We start from the raw sequence: 17,270 nt of genomic DNA on the forward strand, positions 1-17,270 counted from the left end.
CCCATTTTTCTCCGTCCAGATCCAGTGCCCAGGCACTGCCCAGCGACATGCTTCCTTGGTCGTGGGAGCACTCTGCACATGCGCACTAAATAGTCGTGACGTCACAACTATGTAGTGAGCTTGCGCAGAGTGCTCTGGCTACGGGCTTGCGACCAAGGATGTGCTGAAATCTATTGGAAATCGGTGTTGTGTGTGGCAGTAATACATCCCTCTCTGATGATCAGATTCGATCAGAGAGGGATCTATTTGATGGTAAAAATAAAAGAACATTTGAAAGCATTCCCAAGCATTCCCTGTGCGTAAAACGTTATCTCTAGCTTATCGGCAAATGTAATCATTGCCGGCAAGAACCTCTCTGCCTGTGTCTTCACTCCGCCCCTCCTTCTCTGCTGAAGTGGCTCAGCTGTTGCCAGGGCGATGTGTCTATTCAGCAGAGGGAGGGAGCAGAATTAAGACACAGGCAGAGAGAGTGTCTCCAATGTTTACATTTGCTAATTAGAAAGTGATAAGCAAGCCTGCACAGGGAATGCCTGTAAATGTTCTTTTATGTACCGTATAGTAGTTATTGAAAGTTTTGGAAGTAGTTACTGAAATTTTGGGTGTATAATCCCACTTTAAAAAAGAAAAACTGAACCAGTTCTAGTACCCTTCACCATATTTCTTACTGCTATTACCTGCTGGCACTCAGGACTGTTATCGTTGATGTCCAGCACTGTGATTTCCACTTCTGTGGTGGCCTGAAACTTCCCATCTGAAGCCGTCACCTTCAGGACATGCTTCTCCGTCTCTTCCCTGTCCAGGGGTTTCTTGGAGGAAATCACCCACTGGTCTCCAACCTCACCGATGCTGAACTGACCGAAGGGGTCTCCATCTGTCAACAGAACAGACTTGTCAGAAACAACATCTCCATGCTTTATTCCAGCAACATAGAAGGCATGAATTGTTGGGGTAGAAGACATACAGTTGTCTATTGAGTCACCGTTCTGCTCCTTCAGAAACCTGATCCAGAAATGGCAAAATGCATGAGCCAGTGAGCTTCTAATGGGGAAATCTACCTCTCCAGGCTCCCCAAGAGGGTTAAAATCTATGGAAAATCATCCATTCCCCTTTTTTTTAGTGATGTTTAGTGATTATTTTGCTTGGAAAGTTTTTTAAAAAGTTATTTTTGCTCTAAAGATAAGGGGAGATTATTTATGAGATAAATTTAGTATATCAAACTGTTCTGTTAAGCTTTTTAGACAAAGTTCTTCTAAATGCTTCCAAATAATGTCTCTTCTCTAAACTGTTCCTCAGCCTGTAAGTCTTGCTACACGTTAAGAGGTGGCGTCCATCTGAAAATGGAGCCTGTGAATAATGGCGCACAGTGTTGCCGCTAATCCGTTTGCCGCTTATCGCTATTTAACGTTAAAGCCTTATTGTTATTTAGCGTTAAAGCCTTATCGTTATTTAGCGTTCCCACACAGAACCCTCTCTGTACCTATCCCTAAACCCCCCCTGGTGGTGCCTAACCCTAACCACCCCCTGGTGGTGCCTAACCCTAACCACCCCCTGGTGGTGCCTAACCCTAACCACCCCCCTGGTGGTGCCTAACCCTAACCTCCCCCCTGGTGGTGCCTAACCCTAACCACCCCCCTGGTGGTGCCTAACCCTAAGACTAGTGTTGGGCGAACAGTGTTCGCCACTGTTCGGGTTCTGCAGAACATCACCCTGTTCGGGTGATGTTCGAGTTCGGCCGAACACCTGACGGTGCTCGGCCAAACCGTTCGGCCATATGGCCGAACTAAGAGCGCATGGCCGAACGTTCCCCGAACGTTCGGCTAGCGCTGTGATTGGCCGAACGGGTCACGTGGTTCGGACCCAAACGCGCTCTGATTGGCCGAACGGTCACGTGGTTCGGGTAAATAAATACCCGAACCACGTCATATCTCCGCCATTTGTCTGTGGGTTTAGCTTTGGGTAGGCAGGCAGGGTAGTTCGCGCTCCAGCCACGCTAGCCAGGGTCCCCCCTGTCATTGTGTCACTGCTGGGAACAGTAGTACACCGCTTGCTCAGCCACACTATATAGCATTCTGTTTACTGCCACTCTGTGTACCTCGCTCAGCCACACTATATAGCATTCTGTTTACTGCCACTCTGTGTCTGCTGGGAATAGTAGTACACCGCTTGCTCAGCCACACTATATAGCATTCTGTTTACTGCCACTCTGTGTACCTCGCTCAGCCACACTATATAGCATTCTGTTTACTGCCACTCTGTGTCTGCTGGGAATAGTGGTACACCGCTCGCTCAGCCACACTATATAGCATTCTGTTCACTGTTCTGTGTCTGCTTGGAATAGTGGTACACCGCTCGCTCAGCCACACTATATAGCATTCTGTTTACTGTTCTGTGTCTGCTGGGAATAGTGGTACACCGCTCGCTCAGCCACACTATATAGCATTCTGTTTACTGTTCTGTGTCTGCTGGGAATAGTGGTACACCGCTCGCTCAGCCACACTATATAGCATTCTGTGCACTGTTCTGTGTCTGCTGGGAATAGTGGTACACCGCTCGCTCAGCCACACTATATAGCATTCTGTTCACTGTTCTGTGTCTGCTGGGAATAGTGGTACACCGCTCGCTCAGCCACACTATATAGCATTCTGTTTACTGTTCTGTGTCTGCTGGGAATAGTGGTACACCGCTCGCTCATCCACACTATATAGCATTCTGTTCACTGTTCTGTGTCTGCTGGGAATAGTGGTACACCGCCCGCTCAGCCACACTATATAGCATTCTGTTCACTGTTCTGTGTCTGCTGGGAATAGTGGTACACCGCTCGCTCAGCCACACTATATAGCATTCTGTTCACTGTTCTGTGTCTGCTGGGAACAGTAGTACACCGCTCGCTCAGCCAGAGTATATAGCATTGTGTTTACTGCCACTCTGTGTACACCGCTCAGCCAGACTATATACCATTGTTTACTGACACTCTGTGTACACCGCTCAGCCAGACTATATACCATTGTTTACTGACACTCTGTGTACACCGCTCAGCCAGACTATATACCATTGTTTACTGCCACTCTGATTCTGCTGGGAACAGTAGTACACCGCTCGCTCAGCCAGACTATATAGCATTGTGTTTACTGCCACTCTGTGTACACCGCTCAGCCAGACTATATACCATTGTTTACTGACACTCTGTGTACACCGCTCAGCCAGACTATATACCATTGTTTACTGAAACTCTGTGTACACCGCTCAGCCAGACTATATACCATTGTTTACTGCCACTCTGATTCTGCTGGGAACAGTAGTACACCGCTCGCTCAGCCAGACTATATACCATTGTTTACTGACACTATATAGCAGACTATATAGCATTGTGTGTACACCGCTCAGCCAGACTATATACCATTGTTTACTGACACTCTGTGTACACCGCTCAGCCAGACTATATACCATTGTTTACTGCCACTCTGATTCTGCTGGGAACAGTAGTACACCGCTCGCTCAGCCAGACTATATACCATTGTTTACTGACACTCTGTGTACACCGCTCAGCCAGACTATATACCATTGTTTACTGCCACTCTGATTCTGCTGGGAACAGTAGTACACCGCTCGCTCAGCCAGACTATATAGCATTGTGTTTACTGCCACTCTGTGTACACCGCTCAGCCACACTATATAGCATTGCGTACTCTGCCAGTCAGTGTGTATATTGCTGGGATCAGTAATACTCCACTCACCGTCAACCACTATATGAGCTCAACATGAGTTCCCCAGAGACCTCCGCTGTGAGCAGCACTCCCAACAACAGCAACAGCCAACGCCCCACGCAAGCTATAACATCCACCCCAGCAGCCAGTGGTCAGCAGCAGCCCTCCCCGGAGGAGAACGTTGTGTCCATCAGTCCGTCGCCAGAGCGATTAATGAGGGCTGCCATTGAGGAGATGATGGGGCCTGATGTGGAGGAGGAGGTCTGGCTCAGGCCAGCATCCCAAGTTAATGTTGAGGACGATGAGGGGTCTGTGTCTGGGGATGTTGGGGTGGCAGAGGTGGTGGGTGGGTCAGACTCAGGAGAAGAGTTGTATGATGTGGATGATGATCGGGACCATCTGTATGTGCCTCAGAGTCCGACCCCGGAAAACATGTTGTATCGTGTGTTTAGGTACTAAAATCTGCGTTCCCTCCCAGTAGTGTTGGGCGAACAGTGTTTGCCACTGTTCGGGTTCTGCAGAACATCACCCTGTTCGGGGTGACTATATAGCAGACTATATAGCATTGTGTTTAATGCCACTCTGTGTACACGGCTCAGCCACACTATATAGCATTGTGTTTACTTCCACTCTGTGTCTGCTGGGAACAGTAGTACACCGCTCACCCGCCACTGTATAGCATTGTGCTCTGTGTCACTGCTGACAATAGTGGTACACCGCTCACCCACCACTGTATAGCATTTCTGTACTGCCACTGTACTGCTGCCAGTCAGCGTGTACTTTAAGGATAAGTGAAATGAGGAAGAAATCCGGTGAAAGAGGGAGGGGCAAGGGAAGAGGTGTTTCCCCTGACGGTTCACGTACAGGCCACAGGGGAGCACCCAAGAAAACCCACTCAATACTGCCCATGTTGTCCAGGACAACAACCCTCACAGATCCAAAAGAACAGGACCAGATAATTACTTGGATGACCTCTCAAGCGTCCAGCAGTGGGTTAAGCAGCACCAGCACATCACGCACGAGGTCCGAGTCCTCAGCCAGTTAAAGTCTGGGCTTTCTTTGAAGACTGCACTGAGGATGTTACCATGGCGATTTGCAAGGTGTGCAAGACCCGCCTGAGCAGGGGGAAAAGTATTAACAACCTCTCCACCACCAGCATGAGCCGCCACATTCTATCCAAACATCCCACTCTGTGGGCAAACGCGGCAGGACAGGGTACCACCAGCAACACTGCCTCCCTTGGGTTCACCAGACTCACCACCAGACCCGCCTCAGCAGCAGCAGTAGCCCAGCCATTGCGTGGTTCACAACATTCACAAACATCAGACGATGCTGACACTGTCACTTTCCGGACTAGTGCTCTTGAGGTCTCCCAGTGTTCATCAAACACAACAACCAACAGCCCTTCGGTGTGCAGCGCTACGGTTGAGTTGTCTGTCTCTGAGATGTTTGAGCACAAGAGGAAATTGCCAGCAAATGACCCCCGGGCCGTGGCAGTAACAGCCAGCCAGCATAGCCAAGCTTCTGGCCTGCGAAATGCTGCCATATCGAGTGGTGGAGACAAACAGCTTCAAGGGCATGATGTCAGTGGCCATCCCACGTTACGTTGTTCCCAGCCGCTACCACTTTGCGCGCTCTGCAGTGCCTGAGTTGCATGAGCACGTGGTCAGCTAAATAACCCGAAGCTTGAAGAATGCCGTTGCCTGCAAGGTTCACCTCACCACTGACACCTGGACGAGTGCGTTCGGCCAGGGTCGATACATCTCCCTTACCGCGCACTGGGTGAACCTTGTGGAGCCTGGCAGCGATTCCTCACCTGCTACGGCGCGGGTGTTGCCCACGCCGCAAACAGCTGGATAACAACAGCAGCACCTACCTCTCTGACTCCTTCTCCTCCAACGCATCTCAAAGCTGTACCTCATCCGGAAATGCTAACCCAGCACCAGCAGCAGTAGGATCGTGGAAGCAGTGCAGCACAGCTGTTGGCATACGTCAGCAAGCGTTGCTGAAGCTGATCTGCCTTGGGGATAAGCAGCACACAGGGGAGGAAATTTGGAGGGGAATAAAGGAACAGACGGATTTGTGGCTGGCACCGCTGGACCTGAAACCGGGCATGAAGCTAGACACCTGGCACGAACTGGCAATGTACGCAATAGAGGTGCTGGCTTGCCCGGCAGCCAGCGTTATGTCGGAACGCTGTTTCAGTGCTGCCGGAGGCATCATCACAGATCGGCGTATCCGCCTCTCCACAGAAAATGCAGACCGTCTGACTCAAATTAAAATGAATCAATCCTGGATTGGAAACGACTACGCAACACTCCTGGACCCCAACCAAGTAACATGACCGATGAACATCTGGGATGGTTTAGCGTTTCCGGTCCCTGTTTATTGAACCTCTCATCTGTATTACATTTATGACTGCATGGCGGCAAAAAGCATTGCTGCTATATCCGCACGCTTTTTGTCCTCATGCAAGGCCTGGGTTGTTGTGTCTCACAAAGCGTGGCCTTCTCCTCCTGCGCCTCCTCCTGTTCCATCACGTGTGCTGCTGCTGCTGCTGCTGCTGCTGCTGCTGGGTTACCGTTGCCGGTCCCTGTTTATGGAACCTCTTATCTTTATTACATTTATGACTACATGGCGGTACAAAGCATGCTATCCGCACGCTTTTTGTCCTCATGCAAGGCCTGGGTTGTTGTGTCTCACAAAGCGTGGCCTTCTCCTCCTGCGCCTCCTCCTGTTCCATCACGTGTGCTGCTGCTGCTGCTGCTGCTGCTGGGTTACCGTTGCCGCGTGGTCCCTGTTTATGGAACCTCTTATCTTTATTACATTTATGACTACATGGCGGTACAAAGCATGCTATCCGCACGCTTTTTGTCCTCATGCAAGGCCTGGGTTGTTGTGTCTCACAAAGCGTGGCCTTCTCCTCCTGCGCCTCCTCCTGTTCCATCACGTGTGCTGCTGCTGCTGCTGCTGCTGCTGGGTTACCGTTGCCGCGTGGTCCCTGTTTATTGAACCTCTTATCTTTATTACATTTATGACTACATGGCGGTACAAAGCATGCTATCCGCACGCTTTTTGTCCTCATGCAAGGCCTGGGTTGTTGTGTCTCACAAAGCGTGGCCTTCTCCTCCTGCGCCTCCTCCTGTTCCATCACGTGTGCTGCTGCTGCTGCTGCTGCTGGGTTAGCGTTGCCGCGTGGTCCCTGTTTATTGAACCTCTTATCTTTATTACATTTATGACTACATGGCGGTACAAAGCATGCTATCCGCACGCTTTTTGTCCTCATGCAAGGCCTGGGTTGTTGTGTCTCACAAAGCGTGGCCTTCTCCTCCTGCGCCTCCTCCTGTTCCATCACGTGTGCTGCTGCTGGGTTAGCGTTGCCGCGTGGTCCCTGTTTATTGAACCACTTATCTTTATTACATTTATGACTGCATGGTGGTACAAAGCATGCTATCCGCACGCTTCTTGTCCTCATGCAAGGCCTGGGTTGTTGTGTCTCAAAGCGTGGCCTTCTCCTCCTGCGCCACCCTCCTCCTGTTCCATCACGTGTGCTGCTGCTGGGTTAGCATTACCGGTCCCTTTTCCTGGAACCTCTTATATGTATTACATTTATGACTGCATGCCGACAAAAAGCATGTTACCTGTGCAAAGAAAACAGACATTTCCCGCATTTAAAAGACAGTTTTCCCTTTGAAACTTTAAAATCGATTTTCTCAAAAACTATAAGCTCTTTTTGCTAAATTTTTTTTTCCTCTTGTACCCACTCCCAAGGTGCACATACCCTGTAAATTTGGGGTATGTAGCATGTAAGGAGGCTTTACAAACCACAAAAGTTCGGGTCCCCATTGACTTCCATTATGTTCGGAGTTCGGGTCGAACACCCGAACATCGCGGCCATGTTCGGCCTGTTCGGCCCGAACCCGAACATCTAGATGTTCGCCCAACACTACCTAAGACCCCCCCCTGGTGGTGCCTAACCCTAACCACCCCCCTGGTGGTGCCTAACCCTAACCACCCCCCTGGTGGTGCCTAACCCTAACCACCCCACTGGTGGTGCCTAACCCTAACCACCCCACCTGGTGGTGTATATTGTACTGTAACTATACCTAACCCTACTCTCACACAGAACCTTCCCTGTACCTATCCCTAACCCTAAGACCCACCTGGTGGTGCCTAACCCTAAGACCCCCCCTGGTGGTGCCTAACCCAAACATCCCCTCCCCCCGCAGTGGTGCCTAACCCTAACCTTAACAGTGTTACATTAAATCCATTCACCGTTTTGCAGTTAAATAACGTCTGCAGTTTGGCTTATGTAGGGCGCTATTGATAAATAACGTTAGTGTGTGCAGTTTTTCTTCTTTTTTTCCCTGTGCGCCATTATTATGCAGTACTACCGATAAATAGCGATAAGCGTATCTTTTTAATGCGGCGCCATTTTTATGCATCGGCGCTGTGCGCCATTATTCACTGATCCCAAGAGGTGAGAGACATATGGAGGCTGCCATATTTATTTCCTTATAAACAATACTAGTTGCCTGGCAGTCCTGCTCATCCTTCTGGTCAGTAGGGTCTGAATCAAACACATGAAACAAGCATGTGTAATCAAGCATGTAATCTAGTCAGACCTGAGTCAGAGACATCTGATATGCTGCATGCCTGTTCAGGGGCTATGACTAAAAGTATTAGAGGCAGAGGGTCAGCAGGGTTGCCAGGCAATTGTTTAAAAGGAAATAATAAATATAATAAATAATAAATATGGCAGTCAGCCTCCATATATCTCTCATCCTTTCCTGTCCCCTCATTCCAGCGCTGTCAGCCCTGTTCCACGTTTTCCTGTCCCCTCACTCTAGCGCTGTCAGCCCTGTTCCACGTTTTCCTGTCCCCTCACTCCAGCGCTGTCAGCCCTGTTCCACGTTTTCCTGTCCCCTCACTCCAGCGCTGTCAGCCCTGTTCCACGTTTTGGACCAAGTGGTTGAATACGCCTTTGGGAAACCTTGAAAGGCTTTGGAAGCACCTCTCTGAGTGCTCCCGTAGACACGACGCTCCGTACTGCGCATACGTGAGCACGCACTCTCACGTTTTCCCGCATGCGCAGTACCGAGCCACCTGTCTTCGAGAACACATGGAGACACGAGTGTTTCCAAAGCTTTCCAAGGGCTCTCGGAGGCGGCAAATTAAAATGGCGGACAACAGGGGAACCAGGACGCAGAGAGAGGAGCGGGAGGGCTCTGTAGGATCCAGATCCTGCGTAAATGGATTTTTGGCGGCGGAGCTTTTTGGTGCAGGGTGAGCCAAATGACAGCTCACCCTGCTGCTGCACAAATCCAGGGGGGCTAAATTATTCCCAGCAACCGCCGGATCCCTGGATTACCCATGTGCTGGGGGGGAGGGGGGGTGACTATAGCATTACTTACTGCTATAATCACGCCAAGCTGTGGCGCTGCGTGGCAGGCGACAAAAAGCCCTGCTTCGCCAGAGCCTTCCCTCTCCATAGGTGAGTATGTGACTTTTTTTTTAATCCACTACAGATTTGCTTTAAGCGATGTCAAATCTTGTTTTGGACGTGCTATAACTAGCTTCATCTACAGAAAAAAGATTCAGGCCTCTTTCACAGTGCGACGTTAAAACAACATTTAACGCAGAAGAACGCACTGCAATGAAAAATCAATGCCCCGTTCACAGTGCACACATTACGTTGTTATCTAACACTGCACGTTAATTGAAAGTACTGCATGCTGTGCGTTATACACGTTATTAGCTGCGTTGGACTGTTTGCACATGCTCAGTAATGACTTGGAAGCATACTTTTCATTGCCTGTATGTTCTACTGTATGCGACGATAACGGGGCATTAAGTTGCGTTGTGACTTTTTTGGGGCATTGCGGCGTAATTTTGCGTTGCAACTTTAACGTCACATCAAAATACAACGTCCTACTGTGAAAGAGGCCTCATGCTATTAATCATAATCACTATCGTGTACTTTAAAAAAAACAAATAGCTAAAGTCAACGAACAATGTAGTCTTCATTTCAGAACATGCGGGAAACACCAGTCAATTCAATAATCTTACCTGTTATGAAGCAAGTCACCTTCCTGTTGCTCTCAGACATGTCGCTATCCCTCGTCTTGAGGGTGGTTATGACCTGCCCAGGTTCGCTGTTCTCTGCTATAGATCCTCTGTACGTCTGAGAGGTGAATCTCGGAGGATTGTCATTATCGTCCGTTACTGTCACCTCCACCATGGTCTCAGAAGAAAGACGTATTTTTTTGCCCTGGTCTGAAGCCACCACGTGAAAACGATAGACATCTTGCTTTTCACAGTCGAGCTCCTTTAGTGTTGTAATCCAACCATTTTCGGCATCGATGGTGAAAAATCTGTGGATCTCGCTAGTGTCTGCCTTGAGGCTATACGTCACAATCCCATCGTTGCCCGTATCTTGGTCATTTGCAGTAACTTGTATGACGGTTGTCCCAGCTGGCATATTTTCTGTTAGCGAAACTCTATAAAGGTCGGCTTCAAAAACAGGTTGATTGTCATTTATGTCCTTGACTTGGATGCTTACGGAAACCAGCGATACTAATTCTTTCCCTAGGTGAGGGCAGTTGGCCTGAACATCAATAAGATACCATTTAATTTTTTCATGGTCTACACCCTTCTTCACTATAAGAGCACCTGTGTGTTTATCAAGACTGAATACTCCATCTTTGTTGCTCTCTGGAGTGGTGCCTTCTACTAGGCTGTAGATGATTGGCTCTGCTGCTGTCGCCTTCACCAACCCTACCTCAGATCCTGCAGGCAAGTCTTCCGAGGCTGAAAAACTATACAAAGGCTCAGAGAACTTTGGCAGAGGAACCTCTGTTGGCACAATGTGAAGATGAACAGGAACGAGGGAACTCCAGTTTGGTGGCGCTCCATCTTTGGCTACGACGGTGAAACTAATGTCTTTGTTTTCCAAACCCAACAAACTTTTCTTAGCTATGATGGTTCCATTGTAAGGATTGATCTGAAGCAGATCTTCATCAAATTTATCAATAGAATAGGTAACATCAGCATTTTGTCCTTCGTCAGCATCATAGGCAACCACTTGAATGATTGGCATTCCTCTGTTAAGATTAGATTGGACAGACAATGTATATTCGTTGGCTATGAATAGAGGAGGATTGTCATTCTCGTCCGTCAAGATTATTTTAACTGTACAAAAAGCTGCTCTCCCTCCTCCATCTTTTGCCATGACTTTAATAGCTATAAGCCTTTCTGTCGCGTTCTCCCGATCTAATTTCCTCAATGTTGTTACATTTCCATTACTGTCAATGGAAAACATGTCCAAAGCCAATTTATTCATGATGCTGTAGGTGACAGTTCCATAAGGTCCATCATCAGGATCTTTGGCGGCCAGCTCAATCACCGTAGTCCCGATCTCTGCGTTCTCTGCCAGCTCTACTTCATACAGATCCTGTTGGAAGGTCGGCGTGTGCTTATTGGCGTGAGTGACGTTGATATACACCGGCACGGTATCCCGGTAAATCCCATCGGAAGCTGAAACCTGTAACTGATAAAATAAATCCATGCTATTCCTGCAGAGGTTAGAAAGAGAAATAACACCGGTGGTTTTGTTAATAGTGAAATGCCGATGATTGTTGCCAGAGAGGATAAGATACTCCAGCTTTCCCGCATCCATGCTGTCAAGGTCAAACGCTTGGACTTTGATAACGATATGTCCACAGCTGGCCAGTTCACTGACATTTGCTTCATACTGAACTTGCTTGAACTCTGGTGGATTGTCGTTCACATCAGATACATTGATGATGACCACGGCATCTGTATGAAGTGGTGGCAGGCCATTATCTGTAGCCCTTACTTTGAATTGAAACTGCCGGGTAGCTTCATAATCAAACTCTTGAGCTGTTGTGATTTCACCAGTTTTGTGATTTATATGGAAGAAATCGTAAGTTCCATCTGTGTCATTTCCTAAAAGATGGTATGAGACCTCTTGGTTCTTTCCTGAATCTTGATCGGAAGCGAGCAGTTTAATGACTGGTTGATGTGGTGGAAGCTTTTCCATGACGTGGCCTGTGTAGACCAGCTGAGAGAAGACAGGTGAGTGATCATTTACGTCCTCCACATTTACTAAAACTCTTGCTTCTGAAAAATAACCTAATGCAGAGTCTGTGGCTCTTATGGTTAATAAATGTGTGCTTTTGGTCTCGTAGTCAAGTTGCCCTGATATGCTTAGAGAACCGGTCTTAAAGTCTATGCTAAAAAGACTGAGAGCTTCATTCTCAACAATATTGTAAACAATGCGGAAACCTTCTGGGCTACGAGCTTGAATGTGCAAAATGGGAGTAGAAACGGGTACGTTTTCTGGCACAGATACTGTATAGTACAAACTCTGGAATATGGGATTAGATTTGTTTCGGATAATGACAACTACTTCTTCTTCTGCTTTCAAAGAGGGTTCACCGCTATCTCTGACAATCACTTTTAGGACATACTGATTTAAGGCTTCATAATCAAAAGGTTGTCTAAGGACAATATCTCCAAGTGATGGGTCAATCCTGAAATATTTGTAGTCTTCCACCAGCTGGTAGGTCAGAGCACTGTTTCCTCCTGCATCCTTGTCCATCGCAGACACCTGAAATATAACATCTCCAGGCTCTATACCATCCTCTACGGCTACATAATATGGAGTATTTAAGAATATTGGAGCATTGTCATTGACATCTTCTACATACACCTCAACTTTAGTCTGAGAAACCCGTGGGGGACTTCTGCTGTCTCTTGCTTCAACAATTACATCATATTTGCCCTGGACCTCTCTATCAAATGCCAGTCCTCTAGTCTGTAGAACTCCCGAAGAATGGCCTATTTGGAAAAGTTCTCCATAGGTAAGAATTGAAAAATAAACTGGTTCATTCAGTTGGTTGCCAACAACATCTACCATATTTAATACAACCACTTTGGGATCATTTTCCTTCACCTTAGCAGTATACAAAGATGGATCAAATTTTAAGTTGGTCTTTCCTACTGGGGTCATGTTAATTTTAATTAGTGCAGTATCATAGTACAAGCCATCCCAAGCTTTTACAGAAAGTTCTCGGTGTGACTGTAAGAGAGAAGAAGAGTCATTGACTAGAAGGACTCCAGATTTTGGGTCAATCAAGAAGGTATTATCTGCATTGCCTTCAGAAATGCTGTAGACCACCTCTGAATCCAAATCTTCTGCTGTTACAGTTAGGAGGTGCATTTTATTATAGGCGGGTAAATACATGCTCAAATCATATACGCTCTTCAAGAATTTGGGAGGAGAATCATTCACATTAGTCACCTGTATGGTGACCTTTGCCGGCTGAGAAGCAAACAAACTTGGCATGCCTGAGTCACGTACATTTACTTCAAATGAGAAAGATGGCGTGGTCTCAAAATCAAGTTCTGCCACACTGAACAGCGTTCCCATGTTCGGACTTATTTTGAAAAATCTCAGCATTTCAGGATCCAGAATTTGGTAGATCAATATGGCATTTGCCTCTGTGTCATTGTCATTAGCTTGAACGATCAGTGGAGTAAGGTCCACCGTGGTTACCATACTGCCTATTGGTGCATTCTCACTAATCTGACCCAAATACACCTCCTGTGAGAAGACTGGGGCGTTATCATTTTCATCAATGATGTAGATAAAGACGGTTGATTCACTGTAATATCCAAGAGAGCTGTTACCACGTATTTTGAGCTGGTAAGAGGAGGTAGTCTCAAAGTCCAGATTTTTTTGGGTAGTGATGATGCCAGAGTAGCAATTGATGTAAAAGGAATCTTCTGCGTTGCCTTCCTTGATATCATAATTAACGGAGGACAAACTGGTTGCAGACACCATGGTCACAAATGAGCCAACAGGCACCGATTCACTAAGTTCCACCACATATGCTCTAGATGTAAACGTTGGTGGTGAGGTGTCAGAAGGTTTGATTTGCAGGTTGACCGTAGCTATATCTTGAAGTTGTGGTGTTCCTTGGTCAATGGCAGTGATGGTCACGGTAATCCGGCTCTTTGATTGCTGCGCCAATGATTTTGCCACAGTGATCATGCCAGAAGACTCATCTATAGTAAAGTATCCATCCATGTTACCTGTTAAAAAATAGTTTAACAGTTAGATTAATCATGAATTATTCCTTGAACAAATTTTTTACAAATTGACAAACGGTGCATTATGAAATTATAAGTCAACCATTAAATTATTAGTTTAAGGACTGGATCACAATACTGATAAACACAGCATTTTTGGTTGGCGCCGAAAATAGTGTTTAAACGGGATCGGTGTTTAAACAATGTTGATGGCAGTTGGCATAGTTCTTGCAAACATCGCAGTGGATCGCATCGTCTCGTCCAGTGTTGGCTGCGTCGTGTGGTAGGGCTCCAAATACCCCCGAAAACGAAATGCCGGGACCCCAATGCCAAATGCTTTTCTGCTTGGCAACAGAAAAGTGTTTAGCATCAGCTAAATGACCCGGCGCCAACCGTCCCGCAGAAGCCAGTGTGATCCAGCCCTTACTATAGAATATGACCATCACAATCTTCTGAAAAACAAATTAAAAAGTAACATTAAGAATATCAAAACCAGGCCATAACAGCCCATGAGGCCCCCTGCAAAATTGTCCTGGGGCTCTCTGGAATCCAAACTTCTCCGCGCCGTTCCCGATACACCCTCCCCCCCCCCCCCCCCCCCACACACACACCCTTTGCCCCGACACACATGCAGAATAGTGTCGGGGCCAGAGCTACTGGTCTCCACTAAACATCACAGCTGCACACTCTCGGCTGCCATTTTCCGGCTCCCCATCACATGACTCGGTCATGTGATCGGGAGGCAGCGAAGGGCAGCAGAAGGTGTGTGGCTGCGATGCATAGAGGAGACACATAGTGCTGGAGAAGGTAAGCATTACTCCACCACCTGTGCTACTCTGCATGTGGGTAAGGAGAGAGAGGAGTGGCCCCCCACAGCACACAGGCCACCCAGCCGTTGCAGGGGCCACAGAAGCTATGGTTACGCCCCTTATCAAAACTTCCAAGAAGAAAGAAAGAGTTGTATCCAAAACAGCTACAGGGCTATTTTAACATTTCCTGACCTTGCTGATTGAAATCTACTGTATGCCATCAGGGCGGGCATAGATTTCAATCAGCGCTGCCCCTCAGTCTCGTCATTCTCGCCGTTTGCGCCGCTTGTTGTCACGTCACTGTGCCCACTCGCTCTGCTGTCACCCTGACAGCAGAGCTTCCGTATCTCGGACAGAAGCCAATTTAATTGGCTCCTGGCCCCATGATTACTGTGAGCCAAAGTAATCATATTGCATAATAGGAGAAGGATAGCTCTGGTCCCTAAACGGCCAGAACCATCCGGTACAAGTAGTAAAACAAATAAGTCATTTGAAAATTGTGTGGAAGCTGCAATGGCAAAAGATTGAAACAAATTGTTTGCAATGGCTTATGGGTAGCTCAAACGCACGTGAACATTGGCCTAATGGAAGAAGAAAAAGTCTGGCAAACATGAATAGCTTTGCCTGTGAGAGTGCACCATTGCTGAACAGTGCAGGGGAGTTAGATCTGTTTTAGGCAAAGACCAACCACCATTGAAAGTTTTAGTTTGAAAAGTTTTTCTCTTAAAGGATACCTGAAGTGGCATATGACATGATGAGATAGACATGGGTATGTACAGTGCCTAACACACAAATAACTATACTGTGTTCCTTTTTTCTTTCTCTGCCTGAAAGAGTTAAATATTAGGTATGTAAGTGGCTGACTCAGTCCTGACTCAGACAGGAAGTAGTGACTACTGTGTGACCCTCACTGATAAGAAATTCCAGCTATAAAACACTTTCCTAGCAGAAAATGGCTTCTGAGAGCAGGAAAGAGATAAAAAGGGTCAATTGTTCATAGATATTAGCTTTGGCATACTTCAATGCATGTGTCATTGAGCAAAAACAACAGTACAGCTAAAACTTAAAAAGTAGATTTAAACATAAAATAAAACTTTGGATTACCTTAAAGGGATACTGTAGGGGGGTCAGGGGAAAATGAGTTGAACTTACCCGGGGCTTCTAATGGTCCCCCGCAGACGTCCTGTGCCCGTGCAGCCACTCACCGATGCTCCGGCCCCGCCTCCAGTTCACTTCTGGAATTTCTGACTTTAAAGTCAGAAAACCACTGCGCCTGCGTTGCCGTGTCCTCGATCCCGCTGATGTCATCAAGAGCGCACAGCGCAGGCCCAGTATGGTCTGTGTCTGCGCAGTACACTCCTGGTGACATCAGCGGGAGCGAGGACACGGCAATGCAGGCGCAGTGGTTTTCTGACTTTAAAGTCAGAAATTCCAGAAATGAACTGGAGGCGGGGCCGGAGCATCGGTGAGCGGCTGCGCGGACACAGGATGTCTGCGGGGGACCATTAGAAGCCCCGGGTAAGTTCAGCTCATTTTCCCCCGACCCCCCCCCCCTACAGTATCCCTTTAAAAAGTAATTTTTCGGAGAAGAAAGATTTATATTATTTATATTTATATTATTATTATAGATTTATATAGTGCCAGCACCTTCTACGGCACCTTTAGTTCTTCCTCAAGACTTTAATCTGTAATGGCAGCATCACAAAAGCTGACCTGTCTCTCCTCCTCCCCGGGCTGCAGGATTAGCTTATTAATGCGTCTGTGGCACAATATGAAGCTATCATCCATGTAAAAGTCAAGGGAAGTGGGGGGTTGGGAGGTATGTGCAATAAGTACAGCAAAAATCCTATCATAGTAAAAGTACAAAAAGAATCTTTATTAATTAGTTTATCAAAATTCCATTAAAAAGAACACACATATATAATGCAGCCAGACACCCAACAACAGCCACAGCTCACAGCTACACATCCACCCACTCCTAACTAAGACCACCTAAAGTGGTCAGGGATCCCACGATAGTTGTTGCTAAATATATATAGCAAAGATGGAATATCCAGCTGGATTCAAGCAGTAAAGCAAGCTGCAGCAGTAAAGGGGAAGAGCAGTCCAGTAGCAAATATTGCATAGCATACAGCATCTATATGGCAGCAGTTGGCAGCATGCACAAGGACAGTTCATGCAATGATGTGTACAAAATGAAGGCCATATACTCTACCCACTCCGGGCGGCAATATCCACAAGGCACGCTTGGTACTCCTAGTCCCTCAATCCACTGGCGGAGCTCACAGCCAGGAGAGAGACAGTGCAGTCCAGGACAGTCCAGCTGCTAAAAAGTGAGGTCAGTTCATCCTCAAGTCAGTGTCTATGGCAGACTCAGTGGTGTCCAAGGCAGTCAACGGACCCCAGCGAACAGCGGAGTGTAAGGCAGAGAGCTGCGGAGGGCGGAGAGCTGTGGAGAGTGGGTCCGGCTAGCACCATGTGCGGTCAGCAACGCACGCCAGACGCCCTGACATGTTTCGCCGGGACTTCCGGCTTTCTCAAAGGGAGGCGTGGTAGCACATCCTGTTCCTGCCCTGTCTATATACTCATGCGCAGCCATCCAAACCGGCACTAGCATGAGTCATCCACCCATGGGAACATC

General features: G+C 47.5%; 1 protein-coding gene across 1 annotated transcript in view; it reads right to left on the reverse strand.

Moving 5' to 3' along the window:
• The window catches only part of FAT2 (FAT atypical cadherin 2), a 208,769-nt gene that overhangs the window by 50,292 nt on the left and 141,207 nt on the right, over window positions 1-17,270 (reverse strand). The window contains exons 10-11 of the mRNA XM_068278392.1: window positions 9,774-13,823; window positions 675-871 (exon numbers count right to left, since the gene is read on the reverse strand). Coding sequence (XP_068134493.1) covers window positions 675-871; window positions 9,774-13,823 — 4,247 coding nt within the window. The remainder of the gene's footprint in view (window positions 1-674; window positions 872-9,773; window positions 13,824-17,270) is intronic.

This window comes from Hyperolius riggenbachi, chromosome 3, assembly GCF_040937935.1.
Source record: "Hyperolius riggenbachi isolate aHypRig1 chromosome 3, aHypRig1.pri, whole genome shotgun sequence".
NCBI lineage: Eukaryota > Metazoa > Chordata > Amphibia > Anura > Hyperoliidae > Hyperolius > Hyperolius riggenbachi.